At 56.9% G+C, this 24,978-nt stretch overlaps 1 protein-coding gene across 3 annotated transcripts; it reads right to left on the minus strand.

Moving 5' to 3' along the window:
• Window positions 1–990: 990 nt before the first annotated feature.
• On the minus strand, window positions 991–17,527 carry KIFC3 (kinesin family member C3). Of its 3 annotated transcripts, XM_084294532.1 has the most exons (19): window positions 17,227–17,527; window positions 15,186–15,331; window positions 12,955–13,081; window positions 11,370–11,566; window positions 7,771–7,914; window positions 7,448–7,687; window positions 7,000–7,173; window positions 6,689–6,836; window positions 6,480–6,610; window positions 6,272–6,383; window positions 5,920–6,101; window positions 5,714–5,818; window positions 5,254–5,384; window positions 4,377–4,500; window positions 3,745–3,874; window positions 3,432–3,661; window positions 2,786–2,920; window positions 2,591–2,699; window positions 991–2,013 (listed from the first exon to the last, which is right to left on the minus strand). In XM_084294532.1, the coding sequence occupies exons 1-19, from the start codon at window positions 17,300–17,302 to the stop codon at window positions 1,988–1,990; spliced, it is 2,667 nt and encodes an 888-aa protein (XP_084150658.1). In that variant the 5' UTR covers window positions 17,303–17,527; the 3' UTR covers window positions 991–1,987. The 3 variants fall into 3 exon arrangements, with proteins under 3 accessions (XP_084150658.1, XP_084150656.1, XP_084150657.1); XM_084294530.1 differs by having other exon boundaries at window positions 6,272–6,610; XM_084294531.1 differs by lacking the exon at window positions 991–2,013 and adding an exon at window positions 2,169–2,254 and having other exon boundaries at window positions 6,272–6,610.
• Window positions 17,528–24,978: the final 7,451 nt, after the last annotated feature.

Here is a 24,978-nt window from a genome sequence, read left to right on the forward strand (position 1 = left end):
TTAATAATAAAAAAATTTGTAACTTTTCTTAAGTTGTGTCAGATGTCTCAGTCTCTTTAAGTGCTGTTCACTTTGGCATGGCTGGGAGTGTATAGGGAAAGTGGGGCTGTTGTCTGTGTGCCTAGCAGGGTTTTACAACTCACCTAGAAGGGTGAGTTTTCTCACCCTTCCTGTTGGGAGGCTGTGTTGAGTAAGTGGCTGCTGAGTGGTCACGCTCACCAGGTGTCTAGCTGAAATGCTGTGGGAGGTTTTGCTCTGCTGGGAAGGTCCCAGCCCTAAGAGCAGCATCAGCATTTGTGGGTTGTCCTTCTCCTGATGGCCTGATGAAGATCTCCTCCCCACCTGCTTTCCAGCAGATTGCAGGGTAGCAGTGCATGGGTTAGGTGCTGCCTCCAAGCTTGTACAGTGCTTTGTGCTTCTTCTGTGAAGTTATTAGCCAGGTGCTAGTGTTTGAGGAGAGAGGAGAGCTGCTTCCAGCTGTGTATATGGGAGCCAGCAGTAAAGCTGATACCTCATCTACCCAACCGTGGTCAAGTTTTAAGAAGACTGTAGGGCCTGGCCAGCAGTTAAATACCAAATCTCTCACTAAGTAAAGGAGTCTTATAGCAGCACTTGTGTCTTTTGTTGTTGTTTTTTTTTTTTGTTTTTGTTTTTGTTTTGTTTGTTTGTTTTGGCCTTGCTGCCAGGCTGGAGCAGCTCCTGTCTGCCCGAAAACAGGTGGAAGACGATGGAGTTACCGGGTTTTTCCAGCAGAGCACCAAAGGAGATACTGCACGAGTATGGAGGGAGCAAGCACCCTCACAGAACAAGGCTCAAACACCCTCCAGGGAAATAACAGCAGCACAAGAGGACTGGCTTTAACAGTTCATTTAATATAAGTTTCGTTATAAAACATGTTTTTTTCTTAAATTAAAATACATAGAAAAATCTACTCTTACAAAAGACTAGATTTATTTTTTTCCCTTTTTTTTTTTTCTTTTTAAGAATACAGCGTGGAATTGTGACAGGAGATGGCTATGGCAGGAAGGATCCAGTCAGGCGTTTGCTGGAGGAGGAAGCGACCTGGGGCTGGCTGTCCCAGGAGGGGTGCAGGCTCTTGTGCTGCCTCCCCCCGACCCCACCAGCTGCTGTCACAACAAGTAAGCTAATAAGCCTGGGCTGGAGGTTTGTTTCGCACTTGTTCTTCATTCCACGACCATGTAAACGGGATATAAATATTTCAAACACTTTCACCTTGACCACACTGTGATCGCTCTTGAGAAGACAACTGTTAAATAACTTTACAATAGCTTCCTTCAAGACTGCTAAGACCACACAGCTGCCGCAAAACAGGGGCAGACCTGCGCCTGCTCTTCCCTCCGTCTGGAGCAGCCTGGGGGGGCCAGCATGGGACCCCAGCAGTTTGGTGCACGCACGGCCCTTTGTGCAACAACAGGGCTTGAAACCGATGGGGAAAGGAGTTGCTGGGCTTCTTCTGGCTTCAAATATCAGAAGTGCTGCTCCAGAAGATGCTGGGTAGGTGCCTGGCCGTAACACGAAGCAGGGTAGAACCTTGTTTCTGGGAGGCCCAGCACCGCCAAGCGCACCCCGTGCCTCATTCTGTACCTCAGGATGGTGCCAGGCTCCCATAGCAGCAGCATCCCGGCTCAGCTCCAGCTTGTGTGCAGTTCTGATCCCTCCAGCCAGATCCCACAACTGTCCTAAAAAAGCTGGAGAGGTGGAGGGAGCACCCAGCAGCTTCCCACTCCCCATCCTGGCTAAAAGCATCCGTCCAGCAAGAAAGAAGTCACAGAGCTGCATGTCTCATGGGAAGAGGTGCCGCAGCAGGAAGGGATGCCACTACCCCCGGTCACGGATCCTGGTGGGTCTGGGGCACTGAGGTGGGCGAGGGGAGCGCACCAAAGCCTTCACCCTCTCCAGCCAGCAGACAGCTCTCCAGCAAGCAGCCCAGTTTTGTAGCAGGCCTGGTGCTAGAAGCCAGCACCTGTCACACAGGGACTGGCCTCAGCTTCCCTGGGGGGAGACAGACATGCGAGGGTCACGCCAGGCCAAGGCTGTGGCCATCACAGCCCAAGCCCAAGCCCTCGCCAGCGGTGTTTCAGCAGGCCCCGCGTGAGCTGGTCCCGCGAGCATCCCTGCAAGTGGTGCAGCCCAGCACACCTGCCCTTGCTGGTAAGCCAGGCCGAAGCAGAGCCCTCCACCGGCTCCCAGCCGCATACACTCACCTGGCAGCCACAGCTGCCCCTAATTCAGGCTGAAATTGAAGGGAAGAGAGGGTCAAGCTGGGGGCACTGCTGCTGCCCCACAACATCGCTGCCCCGGATGTCCCACGCACAGCCAGAGCTGCCCGCAGAGGCTTTGCAACCCTGCATTGCCCTGTGCTGTGACAGGGTGCTCTTGGGGAAGTCCAAACCAGCTAATTAGCCATCAGTTAACGAGCTGATTGCAGATCAGCTAGCTCCACTACACAGGTTGACTGCCAGCAGCTGGCTGGGACGAGGCTGGTGGTGGGAGCCTCCTCTGCCAGAGGGATGCTGGTCAGGAGCAGCAGGGACGTGGAGCGGGGGCCGTGATGCCCCCCAGCACCCACCTGAGGTCTGGAGCTTCCTGCGGATGGAGGTAGCACGGCCACTGGGTGGTCCTGGGCTGGGCGACGCGTGGCCCCGGCTGGAGGATACTGAGGTCCCCGGCGCGTCACCCTGGGGAAAAGATGAGATGTGGCCGTCAGTCAGCTCGTGCTTCGGGGACAGCCGGAGAGAAAGGGTGCCAGCAGCACCTTGGTTACCTCCAGCTGCTCCTGGCTGGGCCAGGATGCCAGCTCAGCCTTGCGTGAGATGGGGCCGAGCTCCACGGAGCGAACCCTCTCGGCGAACTTCAGGGAACACAGTGTCTCACTGGTGTTCTTCTCGGCGGGGGAGACCTGCAGTCAGCAGGAGCAGCAGCATGTCAGCCCACCAGCCACCCACCCCCTTCCCAGGCTCTCCTGCCCCAGCTCTCGAGCACGGCAAATGCCACAAATGCTGGGGTCGTGCTATTATTAACTTGCCGCTCCTGAGACAGCCCTGTGCATCTGCACCCGAGCTATCATCTGAGCCAGACAGATATCCCTGTCACCAACTGCCCCTGCTTTAGGGATAGCCAAGGAAACTACAGCAGTTCGTGCATCCCCCAACAGTGCTTGGTGCGGCTGCAGGCATTCAGAGGGGCTGGGGGCAGAGGGCAAGGATGGAGCTCCCAGAGCCTTTCTGTCAAGAGGAGACAGGGAAACTCCTACATGGCACGCCATGCTGACGGGGATGGCATCTGCATTCCCACAGGGAGGGAGGGATCAGGCCCGGCAGCAGGAAAAGGTGAGCCCCGTCCCCAGCAGGGTGAAATGGCTCCCATCAGCCGATGCCCACGCCACGCAGGCCCTGGTCCCCGGCCCCTACCTGCACCATCATGAGGGTCTTGCTGTCCCCGCTGAGCGAGTCCTGCAGCAGGTAGGTCAGCTTGGAGTTGCGGAAGGGCACGTGGCCCTGCCGGGAGCGCAGGGCGTAGATCACGTCCCCCAGTGCTGATAGCGACTTGTTGATGTACTGCGCCTCGCGGAGCCGGCTGCCCTCTGCGCCCGACCGCCCAACGCGCTCCGAGCCCGCCAGGTCCACCAGGTTCAGCTTCCCTGGGAGCACAGAGCCACACCACAGCTTTTGGCAGTGCTGCCAGCCCCCATCCAGATGCTCTGGTGATGGGTCCAGTACCCACCTGTGGTGCGCAGCCCCGTGCTGCGGTCCAGGCCGTGGACAGTGACGATGAGGAGGGCGTGAGAGCGGGAGCTGTGCTCGTTCAGGTTGGTGCACTCTGTCACCCGCTTGACATGGCCAAACTCAAAGACCTTGGGGCAGAGAGACAGTCAGGCCAGGCCTGCCCCAAGCCCTTCACAGCCCCTGCCCCTGCATCTAGAGAGCTCTGAAAGGTGCCCAAGTCCATCAGGGTGATGAGTGCTGTCCGGCCTCAACCCCAGTGATGCATTGGAGGCAGGTGGTGAATGGCAGCCAGGACAAACCAGTGGTGGTTGGTATCCTGTTAATCCTCCCCCCAGCCACCCAGGCCCCACAAATTTATTTTTAACACCCCTGCAACTCATGGAAAGTACTGCTGCTTGTCTCACAGCAGGGTGTCGGCTGTATCCCACCCAGGGGTCTATTCTGGGCTCTCTCACTCCCCAGCACTTCGGAAATGCTTCTGAACCTGGGGTAACATCATAGAGACCCCAGCAGGCCTTCCAGCTCCCTCCTGGTGTTGCTGTGACCCCAGGGGCAAACGCTAGCATGCCCTGAAGCCCTCCTAAGGGGGAGCTGCACAGTAACTCGGTGCCACTCCCCCGCTCCCCTCACCTTGTTGATGTCCTCCACGCTCTGCACCCTGAACTCGGTCAGCCCGGGCACATAGAGCTGCCCGCTGCCGTCGGGGCACAGCTTGATCTCCAGCTTCTCCTGGGGCTCCTTCCCCAGCAAGTCCCTGGAAAGGAGCACCCATTACTGCCCCGCAGGCATGTATCCCCCCCACACACCCTGCTGTGTGCCACGCTGCCTGCGCACCCGCACTGCCAGTGCCCCCAGTACCCTGCTCCAGCTCTGTGGGAACCACTTCCTCCTGAGATATTTCACAGCCTATTTACAGATCTCATCCCTCTCTGTCCCCGCTGCTTTCCTGTGTGCCCGCCAGGTATGTGACAAGGAGCAGATGTGCGCTTGGGGCATCTTTGCTAGGGCCTCTGCTGGTCCCCGAGAGCAGTGGCTGCTGCCATCCCCCCCCCTGCAGCTCCCAGCTGCCTCCCACTGCCAGCATCCAGGCAGGGCCGCGGGCAGGGAAGGAAAATGTTTCTCATTCTCTCGGCTCCCAGCGAGCAGCTTCTAAATATAACAGCCAGAGGCCGGGGAGCCAGGGGCACGGGGGAGGCGTTTCAAAACCCGCCAGAGGAAGACAACGCAGGAGTCAGAGCCAGAGGGAGCCCATATAAGCAGAAGAAGCTCAAGGGAGGAGGGAGCTGGGAGTGGTCCCAGACAAGCTCTTTGAACGAGCGGCATGTGCTGGGGAAAATAAATAAATAAATAAAAATCCTTACATGGCCAAACCCAGGGCCTAAGGCCCTGAGACTGAGATGCAAGAGCTGGCTCCCAAGTGCCGTGCCTGTGCCCCGTGGAGGTAAAAAACAGAGCAGCACAGCACCCCCCAGCAGAAAATGTTCAGCTGCCTCAGCTCCCAGAGTACCTGAGTGCCTCGTTGTAAATCTCAGCCACGCTGACGGTGATGGCGTAGTCCCAGTCGGATGCCTTGCTCCGCACCTCAGAGAAGAGCAGCTGCAGGGCCCGCTGGTTGATCCCCGGGTTTGCAGAGGTTCCCTGATAAATCGGGCAAGAAAGAGGGGTAAGAAATAACCCGTTGTATGTTGTTGTTGTTGTTGTTTGTTTTTTTCTGTTGCAGCAAAGCAGAAGTAAAGCCCAGAAGCTGCAGCAACAGCCACTGTGAGCTGGGGATGCAGAGACCAAGCAGGGCACGGGCAGAGCTGGGGCAAGGCGGGGAGCCTCCACATGGCCACATCCCCAATTCACCCCAGGATTGACCTAAACGGCCAGCCTGGGTAAGCGACAGCACCAAGACGCAGGGCACAGAGGGCAACATGGGACAGCAAACCGAGGAAGAAGAGGAAGACAAAGCCAGGCAAAGTCACCTCCATCGTGTATGTTTTTCCTGCCCCTGTCTGTCCATAGGCAAATATGCAGACATTGTAGCCATCAATGCAGGAAGTAACCAGGGCCTGAACCTCTTGAAACACCTGTGGTGGAGCAGGGAGCATTAAGGAGGTGCCCACATCCCTCTGAGATGTCAGAGCTGCCGCTGACAGCAGCACGTGGGCGCAGAGGTGACAGCACCCACCTCCTCCTGGGACGCCTGTGGCGGAAAGACCTTGTCCAGCTCAAAGGACACCTGCTTCCCCTTGTGCAGGAGGTGAAGGACGGCATCATCGTTGGCATCGAACGTCACCGCGTTGGCCGCCTCCGGACCCTCACCGTCCTCCTTAGTGATGGGACGGACCCGGCCGAAGACGCGGATGTTTCCTTGGTGGGGAGCAGAGACAGCGTTGGCCCCGGTGCACCTCACCGCCCCGCAGCACCTTGAGATGCCACCGAGCACTGGGTGGGACGAGCACCGCCTGACCCAGCATCTTCCCAAGGCCACCGGGGCGGGGTGCAGGCCCCCTGCCAGGATCAGCCACCTCCCCATGCACCTTTCAGCCGCACCAGCTCATTGTGGCACTTCTTGCGGAGCTGCAGCTCTCGGCGGTACTTCCGCAGCAGCTCCCGGTTGGTGTTGTTCACCTCCTCAATGGCCTGGCCGATCTGGGTGAGAGGACGGTGGCTCAGCGACCCCCTTGCACTGCTACTGCTCCATGTGGGGAGCGGAGGGGGGAGCAGCAGGGCCAACCCTGAGCTCACCTCAGCCCTGGCGCTCCGCAGGGTCTCCTGGAGGAGCAGGGGGAAGTCCCGGACCTGCCTCTTCAGGCTGTTGTAGTCGTGGGTGAGGGTACGCAGCGCTGGCTGCAGCGTCAGCAGGTTGGTCCGGACACCTGTGGGCACAACCTGAGTGTGGGTGACCATGGATGGCCCCAGCCCCACGAACACCACAAGCCCGACGCCCTCCTCACCTGCCAGGTTTTCATGCACCGCCTTCATCTCCACCTGGGCACGGGAAAACGCCTCTTCGATGGCACGATTTTTCTCATCCTCCATCGCCTGCATTTCCTCCAGCATCTGCCCGTGGGCCCGCTCCAGCTCAGACTCATACATTGCAATCTGGGAGGGGGGTTGGTAGGGTGATGCACCCCCTGCGGCACCACGCAGCCCACCGCAGCACGGCACGCTCGGGCACCCAGCCGAGGTGAAGCATGATGCGGGTGTTGCAGTGGCTTCACGTCTGGTTTACAGCCATCGCACTGCTTCGGCTGGCTACCCGTACCTGGGCCCGGAGCTGAGCTGCTGTCTTCTGGGAGCTCTGCAGCTGCTGCTCCATCTCCTTCAGCACCTGCCTCTGCATCCCCACCTGCTCCTGCAGGTACTGGTTTCGGGACTGGCTCTCTGACAAGGCCTGCTTTGCCTTGGTTGACTCCACCTCCACTGTCTTGATGATGTACTGAGGGAAACCACCCGGAGACGCTGCGCCAAGGGCCAGGGCTGCCTGTCCAGCAGCGCCTGAGGGCCGGGACAGAGCTGGCATTGCCCCCGTAGGGCTAATTTACAAAGAAGGCTGCACTTCAGAGCAGCACAGCACCACCAAGGCGCTCAGGCCGGGTGGGATTGGCAGCCCCCACCAGACACAATCACACACCCAGCCTGTCTCCCCTTGCCCAGGCAGGAGACAGTCCCGGCCAGCTCAAGGAACCGGTGCAGAGCCCCACAGTGCTCACCTTTATCTGCTGGGGCTGCGACTTGAGGCTGGCGATAGTCTCCTGGCTGTCCCGCAGCCGCCGGCTGAGCCGCTCCTCCTCCTCGGCTCTCTCGGCCAGCGAGTCCTTGAGCCGCAGCTCCACCTCAGCCAGGCGGTTCGTCTTCTGCTGCACCTCCACGTCCAGCTCCGCCAGCTTGGCCCGTGCCTCCTCTGCCTCCCGCTGCAGCTGGGACAGCCGCTCCTGCAGCACGGCGTTCTCCTAGTCCCAAAAGAGCTCAGCTGAGGCCGCCGTGCCCACCAACACCCGCGGTCCCACCGGCATCGCCGCCACCAGGGACTCACCTGGAGGTGGGTGCAGCCCCTGCACTGCGCCTGCTGCCGCCGCAGCTCCCGCAGCTCCCCCTCACGGGCCTTCATCTCCTGCCGCAAGCGCTCGTTCTCAGCCGCCAGCAGGTCCCGGTGCTTCTCCAGGTCTGTGCCACCCTGCTGGGGGGAGAGGCTGAGCCTGTGACGGGGAGCCCCCACGGCTGGAGCCCCCCTGACCCAGGGGATTTTGCTGCCTGCCGTGGGGTGGTGGCAGGGAGTCTTTGCCCAAAGTGCCCCGGTGCTGCCAGTTGTGGTGTTGCATCAGTAAGAAAGTCCCACAGAAACAAACAGCCCTCAATTCTTCTCTCTTGGCACATGTAAATGGCAGCAGGACCCCCACTGCAGCTCCTGGAGGGGTTGGGGCCAGACAGCCATGCTGCTGATCTGACCCCAGGTGCCGAGACCCCTTCCTCAGCTGGCACCTCACCCCAAAGACCTACCGCCCCAACCCCTGGGGACAAGGGGAACGCAGCCAACCCCAACACCGGCGAGCTCACCAGCTCTGAGCGCAGCCTGCTGATTTCCTGGGCTTGGTCCAGGAGATTCGCCTTCAAGTTTTCAACCTGCCAACACAGGCCAGGTCAGCCGGGAGGGGACTTCTGCCGTTTCTTGGCTGCTGTCAGAGCAGCCCCCACGCTGCCAGCCCCCAGCCCTCTCCCCCCGTGCTCTCTCGGGAGCGTTTTGGCTCCCAGGCTGCGGCACGGGGCAGAGCTGTGCCCTGGGCACACCGCCTCCACTGCCGGGTGCCAAAACGCACAGCTGTGCTGCACTACTTCCCTGGGAAGGGTTTCTCCTCCCAATATCCTTCATCGCACCTTCTGTGCACCCTCATTTTCTGCCTTGCTCTGAGAGCCTGATTCACACGAGCTGATTAAAACAAACGTTAATGAAAGGCTTGCTTCTCAGTTATACCACAGGTATAATTTGTCCACGTCGAGTATTAGCAGAAACCATTATTAAAAAAATAGCAACATCTTTCGAAAGAAAAAAAATAAAGACCTATTCACAGCTGTGTTTAGAGAACCAGAAGTACCTTGTCCTGCCCTTGCAACATGGCTTGACTTTGCCTTCTCTTTTATTACTGCTTTTTCTTTCTAGGAAAGTTATCTTGAGAACAAGAGGGAGCAGGAGCTCCTCCAGAAGCCTGTGTATCTCAGTATCATGAGTGGGAGGATGCTCCCCACCATGTCGTCACTTGATCTGCCTCTCATGTTGGGGACCATCCTGCCCTTCCCCAAAAAACAGGCAGATTTCAGAAAATCTTTTTTTTTTTTTTTTTTTTTTTTTTTTTTTTTTTTTTTGTGCAGGGAACCGGAGGTTTCCATCTCTCCCAGCTCTTTCCTCCCTGCTGCAGAGAGGCTCCTGAAAAAATATCACTGCAGTTACTCATTAACTGCTGCAGCAAGTGCTCTGCAAAGCCAGCAGCCTTGCAGGAAGCTGCAGGCTTTGTTTCAAGGGGTTTGCTGTGTGCTCTGTGCCCCGCACCAAGCACCCATCCTCAGCCCACTACCCCAGAGCTGGCGGCTGCACCAACAGAGGAGCATCGACACCTCCCCAAAACTTGCCCTGGGGGTGCCAGGCCTGGCTGCACACTTCGCTGCTGTTGTCCCCCAGACTTCCAGTCGGTCTCCCTGAGCCTGGAGGAGGCAGCAAGAAACCACCGCGCTGCCAAATCCCCCGCCCAGAGAGCAGGAGGCTGTTGCCTCATCTGAGTAACCAGCCTTCTCTAAACAACCAGGCCTCCACGGACCATAATTTAGAAACTGCTGATTTATAACAAATGCAAATGTGCTCACATTGTGCTGTAATTAATTATGATAAGTTATTAAGCCACTCCCTTGCGGAGACGGCAACACAGCCAGCTGCTGGGGAGCACCCCCCACGCAGCCCTGTGTGCCCGCAAAGGTGCTGCCAGCTCAGCTCGGCACCCGGCTGCTCCCTGCTGGAGTTGGGATCCCCGTGGGGACCTGGGACCCCTACAGCGTGGCTGATCCACACCAGGGGAAGCAGAGCAAGCAGCAAGCACAGCGGCACCATCTCACCCATCCTCTCAGATTGAGTCGGAAAACCTGATTCCCACATCCAGTAAGCTACAGTATTAAAATATTTAAAAATATTAATGTCCTCATCTCAGCCCGCACTCCAGCGTCTCACATCCCTTTCTCACTGAAGTTTAACTGTGTTTGGGAGGGGAGGGACAAGGAAACCACCCCTCCAGCTTGGGTGCATCTCAAGGACACGCGCAGTGAGCAGCCTGCCCGCCACCCCAGGGCCGCTCTCTCTGCGTGCTCCCAGCCCCAGCTCCTTGCCAGGCGCGCACAGAGCCGCCCTCCCAAAGACTCGCGGACAAACACATCGTTAAGAGCAAAAAAAACCCAAGCCACAGAGCTGGGAAGGTGCTGGCCAGCAGCGCACCCAGCCATGGGCTGCCCAGCAGAAAGCTCATGCAGGTGAGGAGCTGCTCCCAGCATGAGCAGCACCCCAAGACACTCCGTCCCCTACCTCCTCCGACATCTCTGGGTGCATCCTGCTCTCCGGAGGCAACAGGGACTCCTTGGTTGTCAGATCCGGCCAGAGGCATGGCCCGGCCATCCCCGAGCCTTTGTAATCCAGTTTCAGGCTGTGCTTTGGCTGGCGTTTGCCCTGCACCGTGCGTCCTCGGCCCCACCAGCTGCCTCTCCTGCGCCAGTGAGCTAGCCGATGGAGGGCCGGCCGGATCCTGACGGTGCTCACGCTTGTGTCATGCAGACTATGCCAACCAGATCCAGGACAATTACATCCACCTTTTTGACACCAGTGGAACAAGCAAAACCTGACTATAATAGCTTCCACAACATCCACATGCAAATCCCTTTATTAGCAGCCCTGGATTTCAATCTCCCTGTAATGAGCAAGGTCCTTGCACCAAGAGCTGCGTCTGAACTGGCGCAGGAAATATTTAAGGGTCAGCTCACCGCCGCTGAGACAGGGTTTCTGACCACAGAGGCACGGCAATGATTTTGCACTGACTCAAATATTTTTTACACTCTGCTTGACACAACCTGATCCCTTCACCACTTTCCTCCTCTGAAGCATTCAACTCTGCCTTCATGGTCACTTCTCACTTCCTGACTTTTGAAAATCACTAAAAGTAATCTGCTGGGTTGGTTTTACAAGCTTGTCCTGATGCAGATTTCTTGCAGTGGGGAGCCAGAGCTCTGCAGCTCCCCGGGCTGGTGCAGCCCCTTCCTGCCAGGATGAGGCACCCCGCAGTGCCTCAGTGGTGCCAGTTAGGGGCTGCAAGCACTGCAAGGAAAGCACAGTGCAAGCATTGCAAGGAAGGCACAGAGCTGCTTGGCCAAGCGCTGGGCAGCCACAGAAGCTGCTCAGAAGCTCCTGACACCCAGATCATTGCCAACCCTGTGAGCTGACCACAGCAGGGCCCTGCTGCTCACCCAGGCACCGGGTGCATCTCTTGCCAAAGGTGCTGCCTCAGCTGGTGCATGCAAGAGCACCAAAAATCCTGCACTCCACCGAGTCGCAATCTGCAACTGGAAACCCAGATGGTGCCCCCCACGCCCCCAGCCATGCCATACCTGCCCTTGTAGCTGGACAGAGACGGCGAGCTCCTCGGTCTTCCGGGCAGCCAGTTTCTCCTGCAGAGCCAGCAGCTCCTCCTGCAGCCGCAGCTTCTCCTCCTGCAGGTGCGCCATGGATGCCACCACCTTCTGGATCACGGGGAAGGGACGTGGGGCCGGCAGGCTGGCGCGCTTCCCACTGCAAAACCTGCCCCCTGCAGTGGGAGCAAGCACAGGCGGGTTGGGAGCAGCCAGCCAGGGACTGCCTACAGGGAGAGACCACCGTGGGTTGTGGTGGGGAAGGGGACTCACAGTGGCACCGCATGTCCAGGGTCTGCCTGCCACCATGCCGGCAAAGCTACGTGAGTGTGACACCAGCACACTGTCATTTGAGACAGAGGGATGTGATGTTATGCTGAGATGAGCGACATCGTGCTGAGACATGCCCCGTGCACAGCTTGGACACGGTCATGGAGCGCTCAGCACCAACCCCAGCTGGCTGGGCAAACAGCAAACCCTGCCACAGGGACCCTGAGACACCGCCAAGGCTCAAGAATGCCCCACAGAGAAGGCAGGCAGGGACTGCCCCACACGAACCACGCTTGGCACGTCCAGCAGCAGCCCCACCGATGCCCTCAGAGCATCCTGTGCCACGGCACAGAGCCTGTCAGCGCCGCCCCGGAGGCTGCCGCGCGTGGACGTGCCGTGACCCAGCCCTGCTGCCTGGTGACACGCTGCTGCCTCACACGGTTAACGACTGCTTTTACTACCGCGCTCTGAATCATCCTGCAGCACCACATCCTTTTTTTTTTTTTTTTTTTTTTTCTGAATGAGCAGGTGCCAGTGGAAAAACAGTATGTGATCGTGTTATTAAAGACTGCATCGTCATACACAGATATAATGGAAGCTGAACTAAAATTATACGGGCACCTTGGATGTTGACTCCAACACACTGCTGCTGCAAAAGCATCTGTGGGAGCAGAGACAGCGGCCGGGTCCACATTACCTCTGCCACCAGCAGACAGATGGGTCTGACCTTAGTACCAGCAGCTACAGGGCCATGGCCAGCTCCCTCTTGCTTTCCAACACACTTTGAAGTGCACTTGGAAAGAAAGCCGTCTCCAGGCCTCTGCCTAGTACCATTTCCATGCAGGCTCCCCTCCTCCTGCATCCCTCTCCCTCCCCACCAGCCATCTGCCCACAGAGGGAGCCCAGCCACAGCGGGGCCATGCGCAGGAGCAGCTCCCTCACCAGGATGAGCCCCAACAAGCCCGGGCAACTGAGTCCTGATGGAGCCAGATGGGAAACCACGGGGATTAACCCATCCTGGCACAGCCACGCCTGCTGCGCGCATTTCCACGGCTGTTTCTCCCCAGCCATCACCACCACAGTGCCCTGCAAAGCAGGAGCAACCTTCACCTCCAGGCTGGTGATGAGCAGGGAAGCTTTAGAGCCCCAGGGGTGCGCATGGGGACACCCCCGTCACCTGGGGAGCACTGCTGTGCTCCTGTTTGCATGTGGGATGGGGAGAGTCCCACAACGTGTGTCCCCCCCAGCAGGCACACAGCCCTCTGCCCTGGCCACATGCCCCATGTCCCCTCACCGGCTTTCTCCAGGTTCATGGTGCAGGCTGCTTGCCCTGGCGCGGTGGTGGCCAGCTCGTGGGGAGATGCTGGTGGCTCCTCCGTAGCCTCCGTCAGGGATGGGCACCAGCCCTGCTGCGACAAGACCTGCACCCATGAGAACAAACAGGCTCCTGTGACTCCTGTCCACCCCATGCTGACCTCTCTGCACCATCCCACCAGGGCTGCCTCATCGCCCTGACCCTAAAATCTGGTACGCTCCCCAGGTGTGTGTGGGGGCCCTGCTGAGGCACCCGCTGGCAGCCGGAGTTTCACTGAGTTTTTTGGGAGGCATGAGCACAGAACAGGTGGCAGAGGACGGAAAAGTGGGACTGGTCACGGCAGGGAAAAGCCAAAGCCCTTGACTGCAGCAGGCAGTGCTGACCTACAGCTGCAGGCTGGGAGTGCCTGTGACTGCAGCTTTGAGAGTCAAGCTGATAAGAAAGATGGGGACAAAAACCAAATGTAAGCCAGAATTAGATCAGCACAGCGAGTGCCAGGAGCAGCGCTCTGATTCCTCCAACCCCTCTGGCCTGTCAGGGCTTGATGCAGACTGGCTCCTCCATCCCTCTCCTGCTGCTTTGTCCCAGCCAGCTCCAGTGACCTGCTGTGGGTCTGCGAGACACCCCGGGACCCCATCCCCTCAAGGGGATGTCAGCGTCAGGAGGCTGCAGTGATGCCTGGCCTTCCAAACCACTCACAGGTCCTCTCCCCATTGCTTGGGCACTGCAAAGCATCATTAGATTGCTCCACAGCTCTACTCTCCAGAGTATTTTTGTCAAGATGAACTTATCAAGTTGCCCGCAGATCTGCCCATAAACAACTGTTTCCATCAGCTTGATCATTCAGTTGTCTATATTCTACGTGGCCTTAGAGAAAGGCTGTGGCTTGCGCACAGCATTGAACATGAAGTTCTGGGGCCTTTATGAAACATTGTGCCAGCTCACGTGAAGCACAAGCACCCCTGGGCTCTGCCCCAGCAGGTCCCACTACGTGTTCGTTTCTCACTTGCAAGCCCTTGCTCACTTGCCACGAAGTGCCAGTGAGAGGCAACCCGTGAGATGGAGCATGGCTTCTAGTTCTGGTAAAACTGAAGAAGAAATCTGGAGGGAGAGAGGGAAAAAGAATACAGGGAAGGTAACAAAAAAAATAAAAAAATCTGGGTCTATTGTACGAATCTGCATTCATTGGATTGAAGGAAAAAAAAATCTATTTTTAATGCCGTCATTAAAAAAAGCTTTAGTGGAGTGGATGCATCTGCAAAGGTATGTCACTGATCAGCTGAGCTTGCATTATTGTTCCCCCATCCCGGTCAAAAGTTCCTTTTCTTACTTATACCTTATCTAGGAGCACGTGGCATCACCTGCCAGTGAGCAACATCAAAGAAGCACGTCTCACCCTGGCAAATGCACCGCAGTGAATACTCATTACACACAACATGCTTCTGAAATGATTTAGGAGGCAGCAGCAGCACCCAGGCAGGAGCCAAGACTGGAGCAGCTGCATTTCTGAGGTGTCTTTCACTTGAAGCTCCAGAAGGCTTCTGCTGGAGGGAATTCAAGTCTCATTCAAGGCCGCTGTGAGATAACAAGGTGTTTTCCTTCTTTTCAAAGGAGGAAAATTTAAATGGGTTGCCTGAAGTCCAAAATGAACTGGTGACAGCAATACAGGCAGGATCCTGATGTCAGGACACTGTCCTCTGCCACTGCCCGCCCTCCACTGGCTCTCCTCTTCCTCCTCCTCCTGGCAAACCCTGGCATGGGGCAGGCAGTGATCCCCATCCTGCCTGGACTTCTTCCAGCTACCTAGCCCAGGAACAGTACAGAAAACATTACTCTGGGTTTTTCCCCAGCATTTTCGATGCCTTCAGACTTTCCAGAGAGCTGGGACACTCTTTCCACACCACATCCCTCGCCAGCGCAACATGTGAGGACTAAAGCAAAGGGCCACAAGGAACTGTTATGAAAAGGGCTGAGAGGGGGAAGCCTTCACACTGCCTCGAATAGTGCTGGGCAGTGCTGCCACATACATCCATGCTCCCTGTGGAGCCAGGCAGGATGCGGGATGCACGCTCATTTGCCAGGCCCAGCCAGGTGCAGGCTGTTGAGGTGTCTGGGTATTGATCCCTGCTGGGGAACTCATGCTAGCAGGGAGAGCTGCACACTTTTGAGATGTGTTTGCCCACCCCTGCACTGAATCAAGCACTTCTTACCTGGAGGGCCAGGCAGACACCGCGTGGGCTTGCAGAGCCTGGCCAGCTCACACCACAGATTTTATGCTGGACCAGCACAGGCAACAGAGGGACCTGGGCAGAGAACTCCTCTTCGCTCCGAGCGACAAGCACGTCCTGCCTGAGTCCTGAGACAGGGCAAAAAGTTACCGTGGACATCCCATGGGGACAGACACAGTCAGCCCAGCTCCTCCCTGCCAGCCTGCGCTGTCCTGAAAGGGGAGAGTGCTCCCCAAAGCCACTGGTGGGGGACGGTGGCTGGGAGCCCCACCAGCCTCGGCAGCCCCCGCTGAGGTGCTGGGCAGTGCCCAGCAGCCAGACTCCTCGCTGGCTCCTTGCTGCATGTGCCTCACCGAGAGAACAAGCGCTATAAAAGCCCTCAGTAGTACTAAAAATGTTGGCAGTGTTAAATAGAGAAAGGAGCCCTTCAGGGTAAGACTGGCTGCCAACAACTTGTGCAGCAGTAATGGAGGTTCGGGCTGGGTCCTCCTGCATCCTCACAGAGCTCTGCAGGGCAGACAGACCCAGGCAAGCTCCACCTTGCAGTGCCCCAGCTGCCTGATCTGTCCTCTGACAGCAGCCCCCCCAGGACACTGGCATCTCCTTCCCATCTCTGCCCCTTGTCCAGTCGCTTGGCTTCCTGTGACGCTATCTCTGAAAAGCTGCCAAACCCCGTTTGCATCACCAAAACCGGACAGACGGACCCTGCCAGGGTGAGCTCACTCCGCTGCCCCCAATGCTTTTTTATTTGTCATGCAACCAAGCCCAAAAGGAAGCACGGTGACAGCGTTTGTGTCAATCAGAAGGAAAACAAGATCTCAAGGAGTTTTTTTTGCTGTCCGTGTGCTCATCTGCTACAGGAACAGTGACTGGCAAGGACTGAGCCAGGACAAAGCCATGGTGCTGAGGCCAGGGGAGGGGAAGCTCTTCAAATACCTACAGGACCCTGCACACCCACAGCGGGGTACTCCTGGGAGTGAAGAGGACCCCGAGCCAAAACCACCTGCCAGCACCCTCCCACCCACCAGCCTCAAGCACCCCTGCTGCAGGCAGCCTAACAGCATCTCTGGCTGGCAGGAAGAAATCAGGTAAAATCCCACTAATGCAGCTTCTCCCCTAAAATCATCAGGAGGCGCTTGGGCCACAGCTGGAAGCAGCATCTGGATGGAGAAGTGCCTCGCCTTTCAGCTCTCTGAAGAAGTCAGCTCATCAGTCTGCACTTCGTCTTTGTCTCTAATTAGCCATAACATTTCATCCACGCTGTGAAAACTGAGCATTTCAAAAGTGCTTGCAGATGCCCGGACAAAAGGCAAAGCCACGCACTGAGCTCATGTCCCTGCCTTCGGCCAGGCACGGGAGGAGGCAGCCGCAGCCAGCGCTCCCGGGAAGGATGAGAAGCCCCACGTCCAGCACCCCGATGCCCCGATGGGCACAGCCGTGGCCATCCCAGAAGCATCCCTGTTCCTTCCAGCAAGCAGTGCCTGGTTAACCACCGCCAGCACAGCAGCATAAAGCCCCTAAAGGGCATTTCAGCCCCTCCGTGGAAAGCCAGGACCACAGCGGTGGGAAGCACTGTCCCTGACAGTGGCTGCAGGCCCCAGCACGCAGCCACCCGCCTGCACGGTGGCTCAGCTTTTTGGGGAGAGAGCACGGGGCCGAACTCACCGATGTGGTCTGCGTGCCGCGGGGGCACGGCCAGCCCTTCCGAGGAGGCGAGCTGAAGGCTGAGCAGGAGCCCTGCACATTCCCTGCCGTGCTTCGTCCCTGTCTCTTTCTTACATTTGAAACATTAACCTTTCTGCCCGGGCTGCCTTACTCACGGGCTGGGAGGGAACCGAGGCACCGCTCCGCTCACCCTCCGCCTCGCCTAAAGCTCACGCCCGCTTCCGAGACCGTTTCTCACCCCCCCAGCCCGTGCTAGAAAGCAATGCGAAAAATGCAGGCGTGCTGGTTCCCGGCCTCTCCTCGCCCAAGTGTGAGAAAGGGCGTGAGCGCGGGCGGGCTGAGCGCGACGGGCACTCACCGGCTGGCCGAGGGTCCCGGTTGCACGCAGCTCCCGCAGGGGGTCCCGGAGCCCAGGTCCTGCGGGCTGTGAGCATGGCACGGGGGCGCCCAGCACTGCGACACCGCGGCGCCTGCGGGGAAACGCGAGGAAATCCAGCTCAGGCTGCCCGCGGCTCCGGCCGCAGGTACTCCGAAACCCAGGGGACAGCGGCGGGGAGAGCCCTGGAAGCGGCACCGCGTCCCCGCTGCTTCCCAGCCCCGTGCCCGGTCGCCTCGCTGCGGATTTTCCTCCCGGGGACGCCGCGCAGAAAGCCCCGGGCTCGCCGAGCGCACCCAGCGGATGTTGCATAAACCGTGCCTGTAATTACCGTGCTCCTCTCCGCACCCCTTCCAGGCCGCCCGGGCTTTGCTTTGTTTTAAACTCCGGGACTCCGGGCAGCGCCGGCAGCCCCCCCGCCGCCCTGCCCCAGCCCCTGCCGAGCCGCACCGGGAGCACCGGGGGGCCCCAAACCCGGTGCCGGCGGCGCCGCCCGCTGCTGGCTAACGGGGAACCGAGCTGGGCGCTCCGCAGCCCCGCAGACAAAGGAATGCTCGGCTCGGCTCGGCCCGGTTCTGCTCGGCTCGGCCCGGCCCCCCCGCCGCTGCCGGTGCCGGTAGCGGTGCCGGTGCCGCCCCGCGGGGCTCACCGGGCGCGGGGTGCCGGCGGGACGCCCCCTCCCGCTCCCGGTCCCACTCCCGGTCCCGTCCCCGCCCTCCCGGGCACTCGGTCGACGGAAACGGCGAGCTCCGCCCCGGTGCTCGTTGCCACGGCAACCCCTGAAGCCCCCCCCGACGGGCGGCGGGGACGGTGCCTTCCCCCCCCCCAGCCCCGGGGCGCACCGGCAGCCCCGGCCCGGAGCCCTCGGGCTGTGCCCGGGGCCGCCCCGGCCGGGAGGGGCAAGGTCCCAGGAACGGGCTGGGAAGGAGCAGACGGGGTGTGAGCGGAAAATAAATGCGTCTTCCCCGCCGGCCTCGCAGGTCCGAGGTCCTCGGGAGGTGCCCGGTGTCGGTGCTGCCCCCGCCGCCAGCCCCCAGCGGTGCCCCGAGGACTTGGATTTGAAGGGGGAAAAATCTGGCTTCTAACCCCTGGGTGTAAGGAAAGAGGCGTGATGTGCCCCGGGACCCCTCGGCAGGCTCAGCTATCAGCAAGTGAATAAAAAGTTCTGCTTTAAGTGTCTTTATGCGCATTTCTAGTGTGAGGTCTGTATCTACCTGCCCATATAGCGCATAGGATTATCATGTTAATGCCTGTTTTGGGAGATGCGTGTTACTCATGACTCGTTAATGGTGATTAACTGGCAATACCAGATACTCCCCGCAGCAGGAAGCAGTCATGGTCACTTCATGCCGATGGCCTTGGTCACTTCATGCCAATGACCTGTGCCAGCAGCAGCCCTGTGCTGCCCCACGCTGCTGTCTGCCTCCCCAGGGCACCGCGGCACACCAAGTCACCGTGGCACCCCAAAATCCATGGGCCCTGCACTGGCCTCTCCCCGTGCTTGGGACCCTGCTGTGGGTGGGGTGCTGGCCTGGGTGGGTGCCGAGCAGGAGCAGGGGCACGGGGGTGCTGTGGTGGCAGCATCCCTCACAGGTCTGGGTGGGCAAAGAGCCCAGGGAGCGCAGGGGGATGGCGAGCAGGGAGGTGTGTTTTGTCACAGCCCTGCACTGCTGGAAAGGGGAACGCTGCTCTGCCTGGCAGCGGGAAGCAAGGGGTGAGCTCTTGTTGTGCCAGGGGACCGAGCAGACGTCCTTCGCCTCCCACGCTGCTGTGCTAAATTGTAGTATTTCACATGTCTGGGCACTTTTGGAGCAGGGTTTGGCCTCATCCCTTTGTGGCTCCATCCCGGGAACACCCTCTTGGGCTTCCACCCCTGGCAGCGCTGCAAGGCAGCCTGGGGATGGGAAGAGCGGGATGACTGGTGGGGACAGACACTGTGAGCGACATCTTAGCTCAGCGCAGCCACCACCGATCCTGGCACTGCCTCCACCTCTGTGCTGCAGATGCCTGCGCAGAGTGCAGAAGGAAAAAAAAAAAAAAAAACATAGGGAAAACCTCCCAGCCGCTGCAAAGTGGTGCCTCCCATTTTCTTCAGCTGAGCTTTATTCATGTTCCCAGCGTAGTGCCCTCAGGGTGGACATGTGTGTGTGTCCAGATGTGTGCACCTGTGCTCACACACGTGTGCATACGCACGTACAGATGTGTGCATAAGAGCACCCAGCAGTGCAGCGGACAAGGTGAAATGCAGCGCTGAGCAAAGGCACTGCAATCCCCCACACCCTGCCTCACTGCCAGCTGCAGCAGAGCCGTGCATCCGCTGCTCCATGTGTCTGTCCCCACCGAGCTGGGGGACATGTGGCCACCACCCTAAGCCCCGTGGAGGGCTGTCACGCATTGCTCTGTGTGCTGTGCTGCAAGCCCAAGGACAAGAGAATATTAATTAGGAGCACATGTTACTGATTTCTTTGGAAGTGATTTGCAAAGCAGTGCAGGTAATTAAAGGGGTTGCTGAGCTAAACAGGATACGCTTGCTCAAGAGGCTCTGGGGAAGGCTGAAGGGGGGGCAGTGCTCAGGCAACGCTGGGCGCATTCCCCCAGTGCTGCCTCACCTGCATTTCCTTCAGACTGAGCTGGGCTGGGCGATGGGCTGGACTTGGGACTGCTCGGCACCCTCTGGTTGCTAATTGCGAAAGAAACATGCAGACTAAGCTAAGGCACAGCAAGTCTGTTGCCAGCAGAGTGAAAGTAACTCATGTAAATCTTATGCAGCAGGCACAGCCTTGTCATGAATACTAAATCTGAAGAGACGGGGAACAATTAGTTGTGATGATTTGCATAAATATACTGTTATCTGTGCAGTTCCTTCGTCTGGTTTGGCGATAATATTGACAGACGAAAAGTTACTTTATACATTCCAATAGCAGCTGTAATTCCATCTTGTCATTGACTTAATTTATGAGCTGTAAGGGTAAAATAATGTTTATGTAAATCACTTTAACCAGTAAGTAATTTCCTGCCCTTTGAATGCATCAGGTTTTTAATGGTATTGCAATTATGCAATGCACATAAGCTGTATCAATTACATTAAATAAGTCTAAATTAACAAGGCATATCTGTGAATTTCCCCAGTTCAGAAAAATAACTCAGTGAATAAGCACGTAGCAAAATCTGAAATGGTGTTTTGTGCCGGCAGCACAAAATGTCAGCTGCTGGCATTAAAAGGCTGCCCCCACCATCCTGGGGCCAGTTTTAAGAGGGGAAGGTGAGGCCCAGAGGCCCCGTGCACCAGTGACAAGTCCTGGTGTATGTGCCAGGCAGATAAAGCTCAGCCCGAAGGCAAATGTTATTTGGGGCTGAACTCTTAAAAAGCCAACCTACGTTCAGCAGCCTTTCTAGGGCCCTTCCCTTTGTGATCCCACCATCACGGCACAAGCACATTTACCACCCTGCAGCTGGGGTGTCGTGATGCCATGTGGCATTGTATTTTCTGATAGCAGGGGACTCCTGCTTGTCACATGCCACCGCCAACAAACGATAAGGCTGTGTACGTTTCTGTGTGCTCCAAGGACGCCTCCAAGGCGATGTCCTTCCCAGAGCTGTGGCTGCACGGCCATCTGCTCCCGTGGGGCTGAGGAGTGAGACCAACACTAACCTGCAGCCAGCCCCTGTGCCCCTCTGGGGGGATGTGGCTGTGCTGGCCTGGGTTAACCCAGCGAGACTCCGACCTCTTTGCAGCTCTCACGCCTCTGGTTTCCCAGCCAGCACCTGAGCAAGCCCCAGCTGACAACATCACTGAAGGTATTTTCAGAAACACCGCTTTGCAGGCAGGCAGTGGGACCTGCATGCCCAGCCGGTAGCAGGGAGGCTCGATTTATCAATAGCCATCAGCCCTAAATCAATGTCCAGCAGCTCACTGGGGGACATGCCATGGTGGGAGGGCAACCTGAGCACTCCCAGCCATGGGAGCAGACGTTGTTCAGTTGTGCTGGGTTTGGGTCGTGCAGCACAAGCAGCTCGAGGACATGCTGTGGTGTGTTGGGAAGCTCTGGCTTGCTCACGCAGCTAGGCACAGCGTGGCCACAGCTCTGTGAGCAGCATGCAGGTGAGTACTGCCTTTGCTTTCTCTTCATGTTCAAACACGGCAGCTCATGTGCAGCCAGCAAAGCCGACGGGCTCAGCTCTTGCTTTCAGAGTGGCCTTTTCCATATCTGCAAACATCCCTGTTTCAGCTGCCAGCTCAAGAAAAAAAATACACAAATGCATCAGTTGGACCAGCAGAAGGATCGATTTGCACTGGGAGAACAGCAGGAGGGAAGCCTGCCCAGAGCTATTAGACCCATTTTCATCCAGCGTGTGTGCTCAGAGCCCCCTCGGATACAGAGAAATAAGGTGGCTGTGAAGCCAGGCAGGTTAATGCACATTTTACTTACCCAACAGAGTGCGATGGATTAAGGGAAGCTCCAGCGATCAAAACTCATCACTGACTGGTGCCTTTTGCATTAGTCATTTGTTCTGCCCCAAGCAAATATTTAACCTACATATGTAAGACCTTCAGGGAGACAGCTAAAAAATTCTAGAAAAAGTTTAACTCCCCCCTCCCCTCCCTTCGAGCAACCTGATAGCAGCCACTATCAGCCCAGAAATGCAGGCGGGAGCATACCTGAAGCTGCCTGTGTACTCAGATGCTCCCTGTAGAAAATTCCCACCAGAAGCATCAGATGTAATGAGAATGTGTCCTCAGAGAACAATTAATTATAACCCAGCTCATTATTATAATTTTGCTCCTCCTGGAGAGCCCCGAACAAGGGGATTTCTCTGCATTGCTGCAGCACGGCCAAGCCTACATGAAACGATTTACAAAGCAATAACAAAACCCTGCATTCCTCCATCTGTATTTCACACAAAGATATCCAAGCTCCTTAGCAAGTTTTAATTAAGTCTTAGCATGCTCCTGAGAAATTTGTACTCATTTTAGAGTTCACAGACTGAATTAATTCAGCCCAGAGGCTCTGATGCTGAGATAGGGCAGGTTTGAGCCCTGCACAGCACCTTGGCTGGCGAGGGGCGTTGCAAAGGTGGCATCAAGCTGCCATCACAAACACGCAGCCAGGGCCAACCAGCAACACCCACACAGCCACCAGGCTGCCCTCATGCTCAATGCCCACAGGCCCCTATGCAAAACTCCCAGAAATGGAATATTTATCCAGGCAAATGCCAACAGTGACATCTTTTTCGACCTTCCATGTTCAGGTAGAAAAAAGATCCACAACCTGCCTTGCACAGGTTGTGGGTGAAGCCCCAGCCTTCTCGCCTCCCTCTCCCCAGCCTTCTCACCCTGTTACATTTCTTGGAAAGCTCCAGGTAAGGCATGGGCTGGGCTTCACTGCTGCAGGCTTGAGCCTCCACTGAGCAAAACTCTGCACAACAGCTCAGCCATGTGTCATGGTGTTCGGCTCCTGCATGCACAGCACCTCTTAGAAGTGAGACTGAGGAGCACAAAATAGCCCAGATGAGACTGAGGCTGCCCGTGATGCCATGCTGGCTGTAGTGCACCCATGCTGCATACAGCTGGGCACCCAGCAAATTCAGGCCGGGATGCTTTACCCAGCAAATAAATGTTAACACGGCGCTGTAGGGAATCCGTGCCTTGAGCAGGGGGTGCTAGGCCACCTGCCTCCCCCCTGCCCCCGTGCTCAGGGCCTCTGTGCTGCCTACAATCCTTATTAATAAAAACATTGTGTGAGGATAGAAGCTGCAGGTGGGTGACTGGGATTTTTTCAGAGTTTTATTACTTCTGCCATTATTTTCTCTGTGAAGGGAAGACCCTGCTGTGCTGTTGAGTGCCTAACCCTGCCTGGTGAGGAAACACAAGACACAAGTGCCAGGTCGTGCAAAAGCTGCATAAAGGGCTCTTTCTGCAGAGGCAAATGTGATAGCAGTGATCTCCTTTAAAAATACATTACCTCCTCAGCAAAACCATTTATTTTCAGCGCCCTCAGAAGTGTGCTTGATTTTGGAGAAGACACGGAGCTAAACTAGTAGATCTGAATAATTTACAGCACAGTTTTGGAGCTGACGTCAGTAGCAGCGCTGTGCCAGGGCTGGAGGGATGCACAGCCTGCACGAGTAACAGGCAGCTGGTTTGGGCACGGGCACAGCTCATTAAACACATGGGCTGAATGCTTAGCTGCCACAAATTTGTGCAGGGACATGTGGCCAAAATGCACTGAGGTAAATCGGTGAGGGCCTCAGCAGGGAACTGGGACGTGCTTTGATGGTCACACAGGCAGTGCGGACAGGTAGAGGGAAATACTGCAGCAGAGGAAAAGCCACGAGATGGCTCAGCTGCTCTCTGAGTGCAAACTGAAAGCTGCATGCAACAAAGAGATGTAAACCAGGCAGGATATTCCTAGATGGAGTTAGGCTTTGGCTGCTAGATGTTGTTCTGCCTGCAAAGTCCCACTGCAAACTCACCCCATATGGGTGCCCACAACCACCAGGTGCTCAGCACTCCCTCACCCAGGGACACAACATGCCGGGGGGGTCAGGACAGAAACCTTACCTTGCCTTGTATTATTTATGCCTGCTATATATAATGCATGCCCCTACATCCACACCTCACATGCGACTGCAGGATAGCTCAGAGCCCCACAGCGGTGGCCTGATGCTGGCACCGCTCAGGTGGGTTTTAACACGTGTTTGCAGAGGTTTCAGGGGTACCCAGACAAATTTGCACAGTCCTAGCATGATCAGCCTAGCTATGTTACCACCTAGCTGCAGTGAGCCAGGCAGGGCTGACTGCAGCCTCCGCCATCCCAGGGGGGCTCCTGGGCACCCAGCTGCACTGGGCAGCTCTAGGGTGTAATTGAAATGGTGCAGAAAGCTGCACAAAATTAACAGGAAGGGTTGCCAAAGAGATCCATGAATCTGCATGCCAGAAATGTACAGGGATATTTATTTTTTCCTCTTCCACCCGTGGGAAAATAACACACAAATTGATATGCAGCTGCCACGGAAACTCATGCTGTGTAAAAATGAAAGCATAATTTCTTGTTCCTGCACTGGTGCTTTCAGAGATGTCTTTCTGTCACAGAAGGCTACAGGATCTTCAAACTGCAAATAAATTGCAGTAAATAAAGCTCTTTCTTCCAAGGCATTTTACACCCAAAGAAGACCTTCTGCTTTTTGGCGACACTGGTGGAAGTTCACGGGGCAATCAAAGACTTAAATTCCCTGTTTTGGCCTCCATGCTAATAATGTTTGAAGAAAGCAGAGCAGCATGGAGACACAGTGATGGTTTACAACAGAAAACTTTCATGGTGCATGCTCAATGAATACCAACCAGCCTGATGCCTCCTGGCTCTGCTGCCTGCCTATTCTGGGATCCTACAGAGGTGAAGGGTGACAAAATAAGGGCGAGATAAAGAAAGAACTAGAGGAGGGGGAGGACCGAAGCGCTGGCAGGGTGCTGAGCACCATGTCCAGGACCACAAGATGGGCCCAGGGCTCTCTGCAGCGGATGCTTCTCTATTTGGGTATCCACTGCCTTGATCTTGAAGTGATCACCAGATGAAGAGTGACACTTAATTATCCCCTTGGGAAGCAGCGCCGTAGAATACGTGTGGAGCCCATGCACAAGCATCCATGCATATTTCATGACAACTGCTCAGCTCCAGAGGAGGGTTTCAGGTTTTCATTGCAGGCAGGCGCTGCCTGAGCTGCACAGCCCCAGCC

This window comes from Netta rufina (genome assembly GCF_964035555.1).
Source record: "Netta rufina genome assembly, chromosome: 13".
NCBI classification, from domain to species: Eukaryota; Metazoa; Chordata; class Aves; order Anseriformes; family Anatidae; genus Netta; species Netta rufina.